Below are 17,361 nucleotides of genomic sequence, written 5' to 3'. Positions count from 1 at the left end.
GACATGCTAACTTTCGCTTGGAGTTGCTGTAGCTGTCAACTTTTCTTCTTTTTTAGTGTTTTGAACTTTCAAGCAAATAAGGATCAGCTATCCTGGGCTTGATTCTAACCAACAGAGATGATTCGGTGGATGAAGTGGCAGTTAAAGGAACATTGGGGGAAAGTGACCACACCATACTTGAATTCTTGATTTTAACAGAAGCAAAAGCTGAGAGTAGCCATATGCGCACCCTGGACTTCAGGAAAGCTGATTTTAATAAACTCAGAACAATTGTAAGTAAGGTTCCAGGGCAAGCAACCCTAATGAGAAAAGGAGTCCAAGATGGGTGGGAGTTTCTAAATAAGGAAATTCTAAAAGCACAATGGCAAGCAATTCCAACAAGGAAAAAAGGGGGGAAAACAGCAGAAGAAGCCAATGTGACTTCACAAAAAGCTTAGAGATTGATCTGAAAACAAAAAAGGACACATACAGGAAGTGGAAAGAAGGCCAGGCCACAAAGGAAGAGTACCGGCAGGTATCACGGAATTGCCGGGATGGTGTCAGGAAGGCTAAAGCTGAGAATGAGATGAGGTTAGCGAGGAATGCTAAAAGCAACAAAAAAGCTTTCTTCAGGTATGTCCATAGTAAAAGACAGAGAAAAGAAATGGTGGCACAGCTACTCAATGAGAATGGCAAAATGATAACAGATGACAAAGAAAAGGCAGAAGTGCTCAATTCCTACTTTGGCTCAGTCTTCTCCCAAAAAAGGGTCTATGACCCTCCCGAGAAACATGAAGTAGAAGGGGCAGGATTGGAGCCTGAGATTGATAGACAAATGGTCAAGGAATACCTAATCACTTTGAACGAGTTCAAATCTCCAGGGCCTGATAAACTGCATCCTAGAGTACTGAAGGAACTGGCTGAAGAACTCTCAGAACCGCTGTCTATTATCTTTGCAAAATCATGGAGGACTGGTGAAGTGCCGGATGACTGGAGGAGAGCTAATGTTGTCCCTATCTTCAAAAAGGGCAAGAAGGAGGAACCGGGGAACTACAGACCAGTCAGCCTAACATCAATCCCTGGAAAAATTCTGGAGCAGATTATAAAGCACTTTGAAAGCAATGCAGTGATTACTAGGAGCCAACATGGATTTATGAAGAACAAATCCTGCCAAACTAATCTCATCTATTTTGATCGGGTAACCTCCCTTGTAGACTGTGGGAATGCTGTGGACATAATATATCTTGACTTCAGCAAAGCTTCTGACAAAGTGCCCCATGATATTTTGATTAGCAAGCTAGCTAAATGTAGGCTGGATGGAACAACTATCAGGTGGATCCACAGTTGGCTCCAGAATCGTACTCAAAGAGTGCTTATCTATGGTTCCTGCTCAAACCGGGCAGAAGTAACAAGTGGGGTACCACAGGGCTCGGTCCTGGGCCCAGTGCTCTTTAACATTTTTATTAATGACTTGGATGAGGAGGTACAAAGCATGTTTATCACATTTGCAGTTGATACAAAGTTAGGGGGCATAGCTAATACCGTGGAAGACAGAAACAAAATTCAACAGGACTTTGATAGGCTGGAGCATTGGGCTGAAAACAACAGAATAAAATTCAACATGGATAAATGCAAAGTTCTACTCTTAGGAAAAAGAAACCAAATGCGCAATAAGATTGGGGATACTTGGCTCAGCAGTACGACATGTGAGAAGGATCTTGGAATTGTCATTGATCACAAGCTGAATATGAGCCAACAGTGTGATGTGGCTGCAAAAAAGGCAAATGCTATATTAGGCTGCATTAAAAGAAGTATCGTTTCCAAATCGTGCGAAGTACTAGTTCCCCTCTATTCAGCACTCTATTCTGGTCTCCGCACTTCAAGAAGGATGCAGACAAACTGGAACAGGTTCAGAGGAGGGCAACAAGGATGATCAGGGGACTGGAAACAAAGCCCTATGAGGGGAGACTGAAAGAACTGGGCGTGTTTAGCCTGGAGAAGAGAAGACTGAGGGGAGATATGAAAGTATATTATTATTAGGTCCAATTCTTGCATTAAAATCCCCCATTAGGCTGGTCTGAAGGTAGTGGGATATTTCTGTTTCAATTGATTGTTCACAGACCTACCCTGGTCACCAATCTGGCCGCCGTGTTCTGCACTACCTGGAGTTTCCAAACTGTCTTCCACAGCAGCCCCATGTATGACACATTGCAGTAGTCTAACACAGAATTTACCAGAACATGGACTACTGTTGTTAGGCTATACCTGTCCAGATATGGGTGTAGCTGGGCCACCAGTTGAGTCTGGTGGAAGGCACTCCACGCCACTGAGACTTGAGCTTCAAGCGACAGTAATGGATCCAGAAGGGCCCCCAAGCTACGTACCTGCTCCTGCAGAGGGAGTGTAACCCCATCCAGAGCAGGCCATAACTCATCCATTCGGTCTAGCGAACCTCCATTTTTTCTGTTTCATATATAACTATGTAAAGTGGTCTCTCTCTTGTTTTTGTGGTATGACGTAAGGATTGTGTGTTGACTGATGATCATTTCACACTGTAAGCATTCTTTCCTGTACAGCAAGGCTTCTGTGCTTTTTAAAGACTCCATTTACGTGGTTTCTCCCACTCGTGGACTGTGTTGCTGAAGCCCTTTCCGCTATCCATAAACTTATATGTGAAACTGAGTTTCTTAATTTTTCCCAGTGAGCAAGAGGGTTGTGACCAGATATGAGCGAAGGCTGGAATCAGTTTGGAAATACTATTTAGACTACTTCCGTAACAGACCATGAATTTCATTTTATTAAAGATTAAAATATCATCTACAAAGAAAAGCAAAGCAAAATCAAAAGCACATGATACATAGATGAATCTTGGGGAAGGTAAAATATATGGAAACAGTGCATGCAGGCAATAGTAAAGTTACATGGCAAACTAAAGTGGGAAATACAGTATTAAAACATCAGGTAAAATGCCTATTACGGGGTTGCCAATGTGGTGCCCGTGGGTGCCAGTGCACCCTCATATGGCACATGTGAAAGATCTGAATATATAGCCCCTCAAAATTCTACAATATATGCAAGACTGGCTCACCTTTTTCTACACTGAACAAGCCTCCTCAGGCATCTTCACATTTCACTGGATGCCAGGATTGGACATGCACCCCCCCACCCATTCTAAGTACAGGAGAGGGGCCTTCTTCCCACTGATGATGGGATATGCCTACAGATTTTTATGGCCTACCTTTCCCTGATCCTCAGCTTTTTGAGAAATGACAGCCATTATATGCAATGCCATCCCCCCAACAGCAGCCATTTTTGTGATTGGCACCCCAGCACTTTCTCAGAATTAAACGTCCCTGCTGGGTCAAAAATGTTCATGACCCCGGTTACATAATTATAATTAATTACAGCTTCCATTGCTAAATTCTACCTAAATTCTATCAGCCCTCTGGTGGATGCATACTACATTCCCAGCTATCCTAGTACAGAAGGCATAGGAAAACAACAGCCCGTGGGCCATATTCGGCCCAACAAGAGTCATCATCTGGCATTACAAAACATTACAAAACGATCATAAAAATGAGTAGCTATTCTAAAAATTATACCGTTACCTAGGCCTTATATAAAAAGGTCCTCAAGAGATGTCTAGCTGGAGTTTCAGGACCAGGCCAGGGATTGGGCAACCACAAAAGCACCCTGGGCTACTCTCCTGCCTCATTTTCCTAACCCATTGTGCCTTCCTGATTATGGTAAAGATATGGACACAGGCTATAAGTTGCAACAACCCACAAAAGCAGGACTACAGTTGAATGTCAAGAAGACTAAAGTAACGACAACAGAAGATTTATGTAACTTTACAGTTGACAATGAGGACATTGAACTTGTCAAGGATTATCAATACCTCGGCACAGTCATTAACCAAAATGGAGACAATAGTCAAGAAATCAGAAGGCGGCTAGGACTGGGTAGGGCAGCTATGAGAGAACTAGAAAAGGTCCTCAAATGCAAGGATGTATCACTGAACACCAAAGTCAGGATCATTCAGACCATGGTAATCCCAATCACTATGTATGGATGTGAAAGTTGGACAGTGAAAAAGGCGGATAAGAGAAAAATCAATTCATTTGAAATGTGGTGCTGGAGGAGAGCTTTGCGCATACCATGGACTGCGAAAAAGACAAATAATTGGTGAGCTGGGGAGGACCAGCCTCAGAAGAAGGCAATGGTAAACCACCTCTGAATACCACTTACCATGAAAACCCTCCTCATAGTGTAGCCATAAGTCAGGATCGACTTGAAGGCAGTCCATTTCCATTTTCCAGAACAAATTAAACCAGAACTGACACTAGAAGCTAAAATGATGAAACTGAGCTTATCATACTTTGGACACATCATGAGAAGACATGATTCACTAGAATAGTCAATAATGCTGGGGAAAACAGCAGGGAGTAGAAAAAGAGGAAGGCCAAACAAGAGATGGATTGATTCCATAAAGGAAGCCACAGACCTGAATTTACAAGATCTGAGCAGGGTGGTTCATGACAGATGTTCTTGGAGGTCACTGATTCATAGGGTCGCCATAAGTCATAATTGACTTGAAGGCACATAACAACAACAACAAGATTTCCACTATTCCTGAAGCTCTTTCCACAAACCATGTATTTATATGGTTTCTCCCTGGTATGGATTCTTTGAGTAGGGTAAAGCTACTACTCTGACTAAAGCTCTTTCTGCACTCCATTAATTTCTATGCCTTCATCACCATGTGGGTTCTTTGATGTGTAGTAAGGCAATTGCTATGACTGAAACTCTTTCCACACACCACACATTCATATGATTTCACCCCGCGTGGGATTTTTGATGTCTAGCAAGGTTTGCTCTTTGACTGAAGGTCTTTCCACACTCAACACATTCAAATGGCTTTACTCCTGTGTGGGTTCTCTGATGAATAGTAAGCTGTCCACTAGTACGGAAACTCTTTCCACATTCCACACATTTATGTGGTTTCACCCCTGTATGGATGCTTTGATGTGAAGTAAGGCCACTACTATCACTAAAGCTCTTTCCACACTCCATACATTTATATGGCTTCATTCCCGTGTGGGTTCTTTCATGGCTACTAAGGTGATGTCTACGAGCAAAACTCTTTCCACACTCCACACATTCATATGGTTTCTCACCTGTATGGGTTCTTAGATGTAAAGTAAGCCTTCCCTTCTGACTGAAGCTCTTTCCACATTCCATACATTTAAATGGTTTCTCCCCTGTATGGGTTCTTCGATGTGGAGTAAGGCTACTCTTGTCACTAAAGTTCTTTCCACACTCCACACATTCATATGGCTTCACCCCTGTGTGGATTCTTTGATGTTTAGTAAAGGAGCCACTACAAGTGAAGCTCTTTCCACAGTCCACGCATTTATATGGTTTATCCCCTGTATGGGTTCTTAGATGTAAAGTAAGGCTTCCCTTCTGACTGAAGCTCTTTCCACATTCCATACATTTAAATGGTTTCTCCCCTGTATGGGTTCTTTGATGTGAAGTAAGGCTACTCTTGTCACTAAAGTTCTTTCCACACTCCACACATTCATATGGCTTCACCCCTGTGTGGATTCTTTGATGTACAGTAAGGCTGTATCTCTGACTGAAACTGTTGCCACACTCCACACATTTAAATGGTTTCACCCCTGTGTGCGTTCTTTGATGTGAAGTAAGGTGATGTCTACGGGTGAAGCTTGTTCCACACTCCAAACATTCATATGGCTTCACTCCTGTGTGGAGTTTTTTATGTGTATGAAAGTTTGTTCTGTTACTGAAGGTCTTTCCACACTCCACACATTTAAATGGTTTCACCCCTGTGTGGGTTCTTTGATGTGTAGTAAGACTATCTCTATGAGAGAAACCCTTTCCACACTCCACACATTCATATGGCTTCACCCCTGTGTGGGTTCTTTGATGTGAAGAAAGACAGCTACTTGAACGGAAGCTCTTTCCACACTCAACACATTTATGTGGTTTTGCTCCTGTATGGGTTCTTTGATGTACGCTAAGGGTCCCACTTTGACTGAAGCTCTTTCCACAATGTACACATTCATATGGCTTCGCTCCTGTGTGGGTTCTTTGATGTATATTAAGGTATCCACTAGAACGGAAGCTCTTTCCACACTCCACACATTTATGTGGTTTCACCCCTGTATGGATCCTTTGATGTAAAGTAAGGCCACTACTCTGACTAAAGTGCTTTCCACACTCCATACATTTATATGCCTTCATCCCCGTGTGGGTTGTTTGATGTATAATAAGGACAGCCCTGCGAGTGAAACTCTTTCCACATTCCATACATTTAAATGGCTTCAGCCCTGTGTGGGTTTTTTCATGGTGAAAAAGTTGTCCATATCGACTGAAGCTCTTTCCACATTGCACACATCCATATGGGTTCACCTTTGCATGGGTTTTTAGATGTACATGAAGGGTTCCTGTTTGACTAAATCTCTTTCCACACTCCACACATTCATAGGGCTTCTCCCCTGTGTGGGTTCTTTGATGTACCTTAAGTTCTCCACTAGAACGGAAGCTCTTTCCACACTCCACACATTTATGTGGTTTCACCCCTGTATGGATTCTTTGATGTAAATTAAGGTTTCCGCTTTGACTGAAGGCCTTTCCACACTCCACACATTCATATGGCTTCACTCCTGTGTGGGTTCTTTGATGTAAATTAAGGTCTCCACTAGAACGGAAGCTCTTTCCACACTCCACACATTTATGTGGTTTCACCCCTGTATGGATTCTTTGATGTAAATTAAGGTTTCCTCTTTGACTGAAGGTCTTTCCACACTCCACACATTCATATGGCTTCACTCCTGTGTGGGTTCTTCGATGTAAATTAAGGTCTCCTCTAGAACGGAAGCTCTTTCCACACTCCACACATTTATGTGGTTTCACCCTTGTATGGATTCTTTGATGTAAATTAAGGCTTCCACTTTGACTGAAGGTCTTTCCACACTCCACACATTCATATGGCTTCACCCCTGTATGGATTCTTTGATGTAAAGTAAGGCTGTCACTACGACTGAAACTCTTTCCACACTCCACACATTTATATGCCTTCATCCTTGTGTGCGTTCTTTGTAAAGCTCTCGCTATGAGTGAAACACTTTCCACACTGCACACATTTAAATGGCTAGACCCTTGTACTGGTTATTAGTCATAAAGCCAGCTATGACTGAAGCTCTTTACACATTCCATAAGTTTGCATGGCTTCTTCCCTGTATGGGTTTTTTGAGGCAAAATAAATTTCGTGCTATCACCGAAGGTCTTTCCCTACTCAACACATTAAACGTTTCATGCCTCTGTGGATTCTCTGATGTGAAATACAGCTTTTGCTATGACTGAAGCTCTTTGCACACTTCATGGATTTAATTCATGCAGATTAATTCCCCCCGTGTGGATTCCTTTATGCTCAATTAGGTTATGACTGTGACTCAAGCTCCTCCTACACTCCATTCATTTACATGGTTTTCCCCTTGTGTGAATTATGCAACGTCTATTTAATTTATATTTCAATTTTCCCCCTCACACTGGAAGCTTTTCTCTTCTGTTTTCTTTCTGGTCTTCTTGCTGAATCAAGCTTTCGTGGATGTCAACACCCTAAGGAGTAGAAGATTTCTTCCTCTGAATCGTACACTGATTTCCCTCGTCCCTTTTAAATCCCTTTGATTTCCCAATATTCATTTCGCCATGTTATACTAGCTTGTTCCCAATGATGTTGCAGATGGCTCTCAATAATTCTCCTTCTCCTGCCCATTCACTGCATGGGAGAGAAAAAAATAGGAATCCAAATCAGAAACAAAGGATTGTATAATAAGTGGCTACTCTTTAATCATTTCTCCTCTTTTCTTGCTCCACTAACACTGCAGAGGTTTGCTCTGCTGTTCTGTACTATAAGGGGAATGCCTCACCAGTTAATACTCAGCAAGGTGTATATTTCACTTGTAATCTATAAATCTAGTCTATTAGAGGCAGGTATTTATTCCTCTATCATATTTGTTAGTTATCTTATAACATATGTAATATCAAAATACATTTCAAAGAAAAAGTTAACATAATGTTCCTCTTCTTCATTCCTGTGTTACTATTTCTATAGAGAATCGAATATAGAAAATGTTTCTCTCATTCTAGAAACCTGTGTCAAGCTTATTTTTATTAATTTCAAAGCCTCTTTATTGGTCAGTGTGATATGATGGTGAAGACAGCCTTTTGTGTTTCAAATTGGAGGTGATGTTCTATTTCTATTTTGGGTGCATTAACAGTTGAATCTGAAACTGCAGTTTGATGTAAAATGGGACTGATTACAACATGTTGCTACTTCAGGAATGACTCTAGCTGTTGGAAAAAACAAACTGAGCCTGCCCAAGATACATGTTTTCAACCTGCTATGCTTAAACCACTTCACTTAAGGAAAGGTGGGCATCATCAATTAAAAACATAGAGCACACCTAGAATTTTGCTAGAACATATTTCACCTCCCACCGTTTTATCTTGTGCAAACTGAGACACTCCTGATGTCCTCTGGAGACTATTCTGCAGAATAGTCAGTGCAATTATTCCACAATTATTTTTGGAGTTTTTTTAGTGTAAATTTTGTAAAGTGTTGCTGTATTTCACATATTCACAGAAATAGAAGCAAAAGAAAATGATTTCCTATAGGATCATGTAAATGGACTGCCGTCAAGTCAATCCTGAGTTATGGCGACCCTGCAAACAGGGTTTTCATAGTAAGCGGTATTCAGAGGTGGTTTACCATTGCTGTCCTCTGAGGCTGAGAGGCAGTGACTGGCCCAAGGTCACCCAGTGAGCTCCACGGCTGTGTGGGGATTCGAACCCTGGTCTCCCAGGTTGTAGTCCCACACTAACCACTACGCTACACTGGCTCTCTTTCTGGCTCTCTTCCGATAGGAAACTACACTAAAATGGCAAAGTAAATCAGACATATTAAAAGTGACTATCTGAACTATGTCAACTGTCTTAATAATGTTGCTCATCGCTGCTAAAACAAGATCAGCACAGCACATGTCTTGTTTCTATTATTTGGGCTGACTGCAGGTGTTGCCACCACTCACCATCTGCTTGGAGGCACGTTACCAAATTCTTGTAAGCTACACAGCAAGTGGATTGGACTGTGAAAGACCAACCCAAATTGTGTTTGCATTTTGACAACTTTGTAGGGAGGCCAGGTCTCCTGCTCCCCAGGTGCATTCACTATAGCTGCCCAATTTCCCTGCTTTTTAAAGTTTGATAGAAATATATGTGGGCTATAGGTACTTTATTAAACCGCAAGGTTTTTTGCCTATTAGTTAATTTCCCTGCTTTTTAATCTAGGAGGTAAGAAATGGGATCCTGTCCAAGCTTGCTGAGAATGGATTGATCATTTGCATGCTTATTGAGTTCAGTGGGATTTACTCCCCTGCAATCATGCTTAACATAGGTAAAACTGACCATGGGGAGGAGGGGGGGAGGGGGAAGGAGAGGATTGGAGGCACAGGGGAGGGAAGGGGCAAAAGGGAGGGGACTGGAGGGAGGAGAAGGGAGGGTAGGTTTGACCAGTTGCATACTTTTTGAGTTCAGTGGGATTTAGTTCTGTGGAATCATGTTTGAAAATGGAAATGGACTGCCTTCAAGTCTACCCCAACTTATGGCGACCCTATAAATAGGGTTTTCATGGTAAATGGTATTCAGAGGTGGTTTTACCATTGCCTTCATCTTTGGCTGAGAGGCAGTGACTGGCCCAAGGTCACCCAGTGAGCTCAGGGACGGTGCTGGCGAGTTCGGCACCCCCCTGCAAATTATAAATCAGCGCCCTTACCTTTTTTGGTTCATTTTTCAATTCAAATGTTATAAAAAATGTAACAAGGCAAATAAGGACAAATAAGAAAATCATTATGGAGTAGGAACATGTTTTGTGTGAATAATAAAATAAAGTAAAAAGAAAATGACCTTTTTGTATTGCCTTTAGTTAGCAAAAAGATACATAGTTACATGAAGATTCAGGACAGACAAAAGGAAGTACTTCTTTACTCAGCGCATATTTAAACTATGGAATTTGCTCCCGCAAGATGCAGTAATGGCCACCAGCTTGGATGGCTTTAAAAGAAGATTAGACAAATTCATGGAGGACAGGGCTATCAATGGCTACTAGCCATGATGGCTGTGCTCTGCCACCCTAGTCAGAGGCAGCATGCTTCTGAAAACCAGTTGCCGGAAGCCTCAGGAGGGGGGAGTGTTCTTGCACTCGGGTCCTGCTTGCGGGCTTCCCCCAGGCACCTGGTTGGCCACTGTGAGAACAGGATGCTGGACTAGATGGGCCACTGGCCTGATCCAGCAGGCTCTTCTTATGTTCTTATGTTCTTATGTTTGCAAACTTATGAATTTCATTCATTGGCGAACTTATGAATTAGTACAGTAATGTTTAATTGGGAACACACATCATTTTCACACCTTTTCTGATGGGGAACCAATCGGTTTCTCCATATTCTGTCTTTACAGTAGCCTCTTGTCCAGAGTATAGGTTGCACATCAGGACAAACAGATGGGTTCTTCCCTTTTTACTCTTGTTGATGGGTGTTTTTATTGTCAACTTACTTTTTGTACTAGCACTAGGGTTAAGCACTCTCCTCCCTCCCGCATGCACCCCACACCATCCCCAAATCTGCTCGGGAGGGTTGGGGGAAGCCCCGGAATAGATTTAGAGAGTGCACAGGGGGAGGAGAGGGGGAGGTTCTTCCATCACACAAGGAGAAATCCTTGTGCTGATAGAACAATTGTGTTAGCACTACATTGAAAACAGCCTTAGTTCTATTTTTTTTTCTGTGTTTAGGATTTTACATATTTGGTAAGATGTTCTATATTTTAACATTATTGATTGATTGATTGATTGCACTTGTATACCGCCCCATAGCCAAAGCTCTCTGGGCGGTTTGCAGCAATCAAAAACATTAAAACAAATATACAATTTAAAACACATATTTTAAAAACAATTTAAAACACAATTTAAAAATTTTAAACAATATACAAACAATTTAAAACACATGCTAAAATGCCTGGGAGAAGAGGAAAGTCTTGACTGGCCGCCGAAAAGATAATAGCGTTGGTGCCAGGCATACCTCGTCACAAACATCATTCCATAATTTGGGGGCCACCACTGAGAAGGCCCTCTCCCTTGTTGCCACCATCCAAGCTTCCCTTCGAGTAGGCACCCGGAGGAGGACCTTTGATCTTGAATGTAGTGTACGGGTGGGTTCGTATCAGGAGAGGCGTTCCATCAGGTATTGTGGTCCCAAGCCTTGTAGGGTTTTATAGGTCAAAACCAGCACCTTGCATCGAGCTCGGAAACATAAAGGCAGCCAGTGCAAGCGGGCCAGAATCGGTTTTATATGTTCGGACCGTCTGGTCCCTGTTACCAATCTGGCCGCTGCATTTTGCACAAGCTGCAGTTTCCGAACCGTTTTCAAAGGCAGCCCCACTGCATTGCACTTGTATACCACCCCATATAGCTTGGAGGTTACCAGAGCATGGACAACTGAAGCCAGGTTATCCCAGTCCAGATAGGGACGTAATTGGGCCACCAACCGAAGTTGGTAGAAGGCACTCCGTGCCACCGAGGCTACCTGAGCCTCAAGTGACACAGATGGTTCCAGGAGAACCCCCAAGCTATGAACCTGCTCCTTCAGGGGGAGTGCAACCCCATCCAGGACTGGTTGGACATCCACCATCTGGTCAGAAGAACCACCCACTAGCAGCATCTCAGTCTTGTCTGGATGGAGCCTCAGCTTATTAGCCCTCATCCAGTCCATTGTCGCAGCCAGGCACCAGTTCAGCACATTAATAGCCTCACCTGAAGAAGATGAAAAGGAGAAATAGAGCTGCATGTCATCAGCATACTGATGGCAACGCACTCCAAAGCTCCGGATGACTGCACCCAATAGTTTCATGTAGATGTTGAACAGCATGGGGGACAGAACTGACCCCTGCGGAACCCCATACTGGAGAGTCCAGGGTGCCGAGCAATGTTCCCCAAGCACCACCTTCTGGAGGTGACCTGCCAAGTAGGAGTGGAACCACCGCAATGCAATACCTCCCACTCCCAACTCAGCTAGTCTCCCCAGAAGGATACCATGGTCGATGGTATCGAAAGCCGCTGAGAGATCAAGGAGATTCAAAAGAGTCACACTCCCCCTGTCTCTCTCCCAACAAAGGTCATCATACAGGGTGACCAAGGCTGTTTCCGTGCCAAAACCAGGCCTGAAACCCGACTGAGATGGATCCAGATAATCAGTCTCATCCACGAGTGTCTGGAGCTGGCCTGCCACCACTCGTTCCAGGACCTTGCCCAGGAATGGAACATTTGCTACCGGCCTATAGTTATTAAGATTTTTTGGGTCCAGGGAGGGCCTCTTCAGGAGTAGTCTCACTACTGCCTCTTTCAGGCAGCCAGGCACCACCCCCTCTCGCAGAGAGGCATTAATCAGTTCCCTGGCCCAGCTGGCTGTTCCATCCCTGCTAGCTTTTATTAGCCAAGAAAGGCAAGGATCCAGCACAGAAGTGGTTGCACGAACCTGTCCAAGCACCTTGTCAACGTCCTCAAGCTGTACCAACTGAAACTCATCCAAGAAATCGGGACAAGGCTGTGCTCTGGATACCTCGCTTGATTCACCTGCTATAACACCGGAGTCTAAGTCCTGGCGGATGCTAAAGATTTTATCCTGGAAGTGCCTAGCAAATTCATTACAGTGGGCCTCAGATGGTTCTACTATGTCCCTGGGGCCAGAGTGTAATAGCCCCTGGACAATTCTGAAGAGCTCTGCTGGGCGGCAGATTGATGATTTGATAGTGGCACCAAAATATTGTTTTTTTGCTGCCCTCACTGCCCCTAAATACAGCTTACCATAGGCACTTACCAGTGTTTAACTGCATCCACTAGGAGTTCGCCTCCATCTGCACTCGAGCCGTCTCCTATATTGTTTCATCGCTCTCAGCTCTGGGGTATACCATGGAGCCATACAAGCTCTACACAGGAGAGGGCGCTCAGGAGCAATCGTGTCAACCGCACGGGTCATTTCTGTATTCCACAGTTCAACCAGGGTTTTGACATGAACACCAGCCCTATCAACCGGAAAACTCCCCAGAGCCCTTTGGAAACCATCTGGACATATAATATGCTGAAGTGCTTCTCTGGGAGGCCCCCGGCAGTTATTCTTCCACTGTCCGCCCTTGCATCCCAGATTCTCTGGTCAACAACCTTAGGTCTAGCAGAGGTCTGTTGGCGGCTGCGAACAGTTTCGGAATTCACTCTGAAGCCTCTAAGTCAAGGACCAGAGAGCAAAGTCTGTCTCCACACTTTTCTCATTCACACAGGGTCATTCGCACTCTTCCCGTCCCTCAGACCAGCCGACTAACCAGGTCCAGCCCAGCATAGACTAGACAATGTACAGAAGTTGGATGCCCAGAGGTGAGTCTGGACTGCTTGTTGATTCAAGGTTCGGGAGGCAGTAAGCCTACGGATGGATTTGGAGCCTACGGGCAGCCTCCCCTCAAAACCCCGCAACAGAGATTAAAAAGGTCTCTCACCTTAGATGTGATGCACTGTGGTTCGAGAAGGAGTGGTCCGTGGTCCTCACCGGTTAGTCTCCAGGTGCTTGCATTCCACTGCTGACACCAAGGAACTGTTGTGGAAAAAGAGGCACACAAGATGCTTATGGTAACAAGCTAGCCAGAGGCACCTTTTATTGTTGCAACAAGGGGTCAAGCATGCAAGGAAAAACTGCCCGACGGCAGGGGCACCCCGGCTCTTCCAAGCAGCTCTAACAGCAAGGATTTTGTCATCTCTCCGCTGAAATGAAGCAAGGCGGCAAGGGTAGTTTACTCCCTCGTCTTAGCTACCCAATGGAAATTTCCACAGCATCAAGCACTGAAGCATTTTACCAGTTTAAACTGGCTTCTTTGTGGTTAGTGCAGTTACAGAACATCTGTGGTTTAAGTCCCCCCCCCATCCATCCTGTCACATACACAAGACATCCCTACATAGAGGCAATGACCCCAGGGGACTTTGCTCTTCCACAATAAGATGTTCTATATTTTAATATTTTTTGTAAGAGACTTTGAGACTTTTGTAAAAAGTGTTGAACAAATATATCTGGGGTGGGGGGCAAATGGAAGCTGGCCCTGGGGACGAGTGAGCTGGCTGGTCTGGTTAAGGGCCTTCTGAGTCCTGAAGCCCTTGGTCGCTGCCTGACATGAGCAACTGTTGGTGCCAGGCGTCATTAGCAGAGCCATAAAACACGAAAGCCCCCATTCTTAAAATGCTAGAACAGCCCAGGAAAGGGTCAACAGCATCACTCATGCAAATCCCAGGAGCCTCAAAGCGCAAACAGCCTCCTCTTCCTTCAAGCGCATCATTGTCATCAATTGTGGAGGGGGTAGAGCTTGGAAAAGTTACTTTTTTGAACTACAACTCCCATCAGCCCAATTCAGTGGTCATGCTGGCTGGGGCTGATGGGAGTTGTAGTTCAAAAAAAGTAACTTTTCCAAGCTCTGCAACGCTCTGGGACAGGGACGGGGAGCCTGTGGCCCTCCCAGGAGGGGCTACCACTCCCCCCACCCCCAACCATCGCCTGCCTTGAGACTGGAGCTTGCAAAGGGAAGAGATGAGCCTGGTCACTTTAAAGCTCCCTCCGCTTTTCTTTGCCCAGAAGGGGAAATCGGCAAGGCTCTTCGGAGGGGAAGGGAATTCAGAGGCTGTGAAATCCCCCAGCTCTCTGACAAACGAAAAGAAGCACAGCTATCCCTCCCCCGCTGGCTCCCCTCGCAAGCCTGGTGGTTCCTCTGCCTAAACTGCCTAAAAATCACGTAGTTTGCCTATACTTATTCTCTCAGGTGTGATTCCCCCATTGCCATTTTCCAAACATTTGTATACACCACACAACCACATTCAGTCCCTCGAGAGACGACAGACCCCCCCATTTCACCCTTCTCAGGGACCGAATGGGGCAGTGAGGTGGAGGCGGTTGGCTTGCCGTCTGTGCAGATCCCCGTTTCTGGGCTAAGGATAAACATCCCGCTGTTACGAGAAAAGGGAGCAACTCTGTACACTTAATCCCTTCCTCTGTTTCAGAGGTCTCTGCCTCCCCCAGGCAAGCACGGCCGGTTCCTCTGCCCCAGCGCTTCCCCCCTCTTCACCCCAGGGAACCGGGCTGATCTTCAAGGGGGGGTGGCTTCAAAGAGGACCTTGCAATGGAAACCCCTGTCTACTCGGAAGGAAGGAAGGAAAGGACGTTCCCTATAGTCTCCCTCCGCTTATCAAACTTCCTGCCTTTCTAGGATCCGGAGCTCAATAACCCTTGGAGGACTGAGTGGTAGGAGAGGTATTTCAAAGACTCCCCCCTACCAAAACTTTCCTCTGCATTCAGATTGGTGCAGAGGTTGGCGTGATCAGCTGGCAATTAGCGGCGCCGCTTCTGTTGATATCTGATCCAGCTTTGGAAATTCCTATGTTCTTTGCCACAGCGTTTTCCCTTGTGGCAAGGAGTTCCATAGCTTACCTTTCCTCAAGCTCAGTGGCAGCAGCTCTCCAGGGTTTCACATGCAAGTCTCTCCCAGCTCTACGTGGAAATGCTGGGGTTGAACCCAGGACCTTCTGCATGAGAGGCAGATGCTCTCTCACTGAGCTACAGCCCTTTCCTTAAGACAGCCTCTCGCTCTGCATTCTCTACACTGGCAGTAGCTCCCAGAGGTTCAGGTAGGGGGACTAGACTCGTTCTGTCCTGCTCTGGACCAGCTGGAGCCCTTTTATGATTCCAAAATCTTTTCTTTTTTTATAGGCAATGCCTGGACACCTTTCCCAGAATGTCAGGCTCTGAGACGACAGACCCCCCCATTTCACCCTTCTCAGGGACCGAATGGGGCAGTGAGGTGGAGGCGGTTGGCTTGCCGTCTGTGCAGATCCCCGTTTCTGGGCTAAGGATAAACATCCCGCTGTTACGAGAAAAGGGAGCAACTCTGTACACTTAATCCCTTCCTCTGTTTCAGAGGTCTCTGCCTCCCCCAGGCAAGCACGGCCGGTTCCTCTGCCCCAGCGCTTCCCCCCTCTTCACCCCAGGGAACCGGGCTGATCTTCAAGGGGGGGGTGGCTTCAAAGAGGACCTTGCAATGGAAACCCCGCATCACTTTGAGACCCACGTTGCAAGGATCACCCCCTACCTTAAACTCCGCGACGGGAGTTGGGGAGGATTTCCCCTCTTTTCACCCCAACCCTCCCCCAAAAGCACCTTCTGGGTCCTTTTCCCCCCACGTGGAACTTTTACCTCTCTCTCTGTGTCTCTCTCTCTCTCTCTCTCCTGTCCTTGCATCAGCCTCGACCAAGTTTTCTCCCCAGACCGACTTCCCTCTCTGTCTACTCGGAAGGAAGGAAGGAAAGGACGTTCCCTATAGTCTCCCTCCGCTTATCAAACTTCCTGCCTTTCTAGGATCCGGAGCTCAATAACCCTTGGAGGACTGAGTGGTAGGAGAGGTATTTCAAAGACTCCCCCCTACCAAAACTTTCCTCTGCATTCAGATTGGTGCAGAGGTTGGCGTGATCAGCTGGCAATTAGCGGCGCCGCTTCTGTTGATATCTGATCCAGCTTTGGAAATTCCTGTGTACTTTGCCACAGCGTTTTCCCTTGTGGCAAGGAGTTCCATAGCTTACCTTTCCTCAAGCTCAGTGGCAGCAGCTCTCCAGGGTTTCACATGCAAGTCTCTCCCAGCTCTACGTGGAAATGCTGGGGTTGAACCCAGGACCTTCTGCATGAGAGGCAGATGCTCTCTCACTGAGCTACAGCCCTTTCCTTAAGACAGCCTCTCGCTCTGCATTCTCTACACTGGCAGTAGCTCCCAGAGGTTCAGGTAGGGGGACTAGACTCGTTCTGTCCTGCTCTGGACCAGCTGGAGCCCTTTTATGATTCCAAAATCTTTTCTTTTTTTATAGGCAATGCCTGGACACCTTTCCCAGAATGTCAGGCTCTGAGACGACAGACCCCCCCATTTCACCCTTCTCAGGGACCGAATGGGGCAGTGAGGTGGAGGCGGTTGGCTTGCCGTCTGTGCAGATGGGTGCTTTAATTTGGATGACTGCACTGAGCAGGGGGTTGGACTCGATGGCCTTGTAAGCCCCTTCCAACTCTGCGATTCCCGGATTCTGTGCCTGGCGATGAGTGAGCAGGCAGCAGGGTGGGCTGATTAAGGGCTGAGTCTGAGTCCTGGGGCCCTTGAACAGGGCCTGACCGGGGAAAGCGCTAGCACCAGGCAAGCTTAGCGTAGCCATAAAACTCCAAAGGCCCCAGGCACACAACCCTG

The 17,361-nt window shown here is 45.7% G+C and overlaps 1 protein-coding gene across 2 annotated transcripts; it reads right to left on the bottom strand.

Moving 5' to 3' along the window:
* Positions 1-2,767: 2,767 nt before the first annotated feature.
* On the bottom strand, positions 2,768-16,481 carry LOC133381295 (zinc finger protein 850-like). Of its 2 annotated transcripts, none has more exons than XM_061620238.1 (3): positions 16,332-16,481; positions 13,600-13,694; positions 2,768-7,783 (listed from the first exon to the last, which is right to left on the bottom strand). In XM_061620238.1, the coding sequence occupies exon 3, from the start codon at positions 7,084-7,086 to the stop codon at positions 4,816-4,818; it is 2,271 nt and encodes a 756-aa protein (XP_061476222.1). In that variant the 5' UTR covers positions 7,087-7,783; positions 13,600-13,694; positions 16,332-16,481; the 3' UTR covers positions 2,768-4,815. The 2 variants fall into 2 exon arrangements, with proteins under 2 accessions (XP_061476222.1, XP_061476223.1); XM_061620239.1 differs by lacking the exon at positions 16,332-16,481 and adding an exon at positions 15,570-15,671.
* Between the last annotated feature and the right edge of the window lie 880 nt (positions 16,482-17,361).

The sequence above is a fragment of the Rhineura floridana genome, chromosome 3, assembly GCF_030035675.1.
Source record: "Rhineura floridana isolate rRhiFlo1 chromosome 3, rRhiFlo1.hap2, whole genome shotgun sequence".
NCBI classification, from domain to species: Eukaryota; Metazoa; Chordata; class Lepidosauria; order Squamata; family Rhineuridae; genus Rhineura; species Rhineura floridana.
Note: the sequence above shows the minus strand (reverse complement) of the source record. Positions and strands in the feature narration are given on the sequence as shown.

Bases quoted from the DNA above. Each gene is read 5' to 3' on its own strand.
- LOC133381295 (XM_061620238.1), bottom strand. From the start codon at position 7,086: ATGAAGGCATATAAATGTGTGGAGTGTGGAAAGAGTTTCAGTCGTAGT.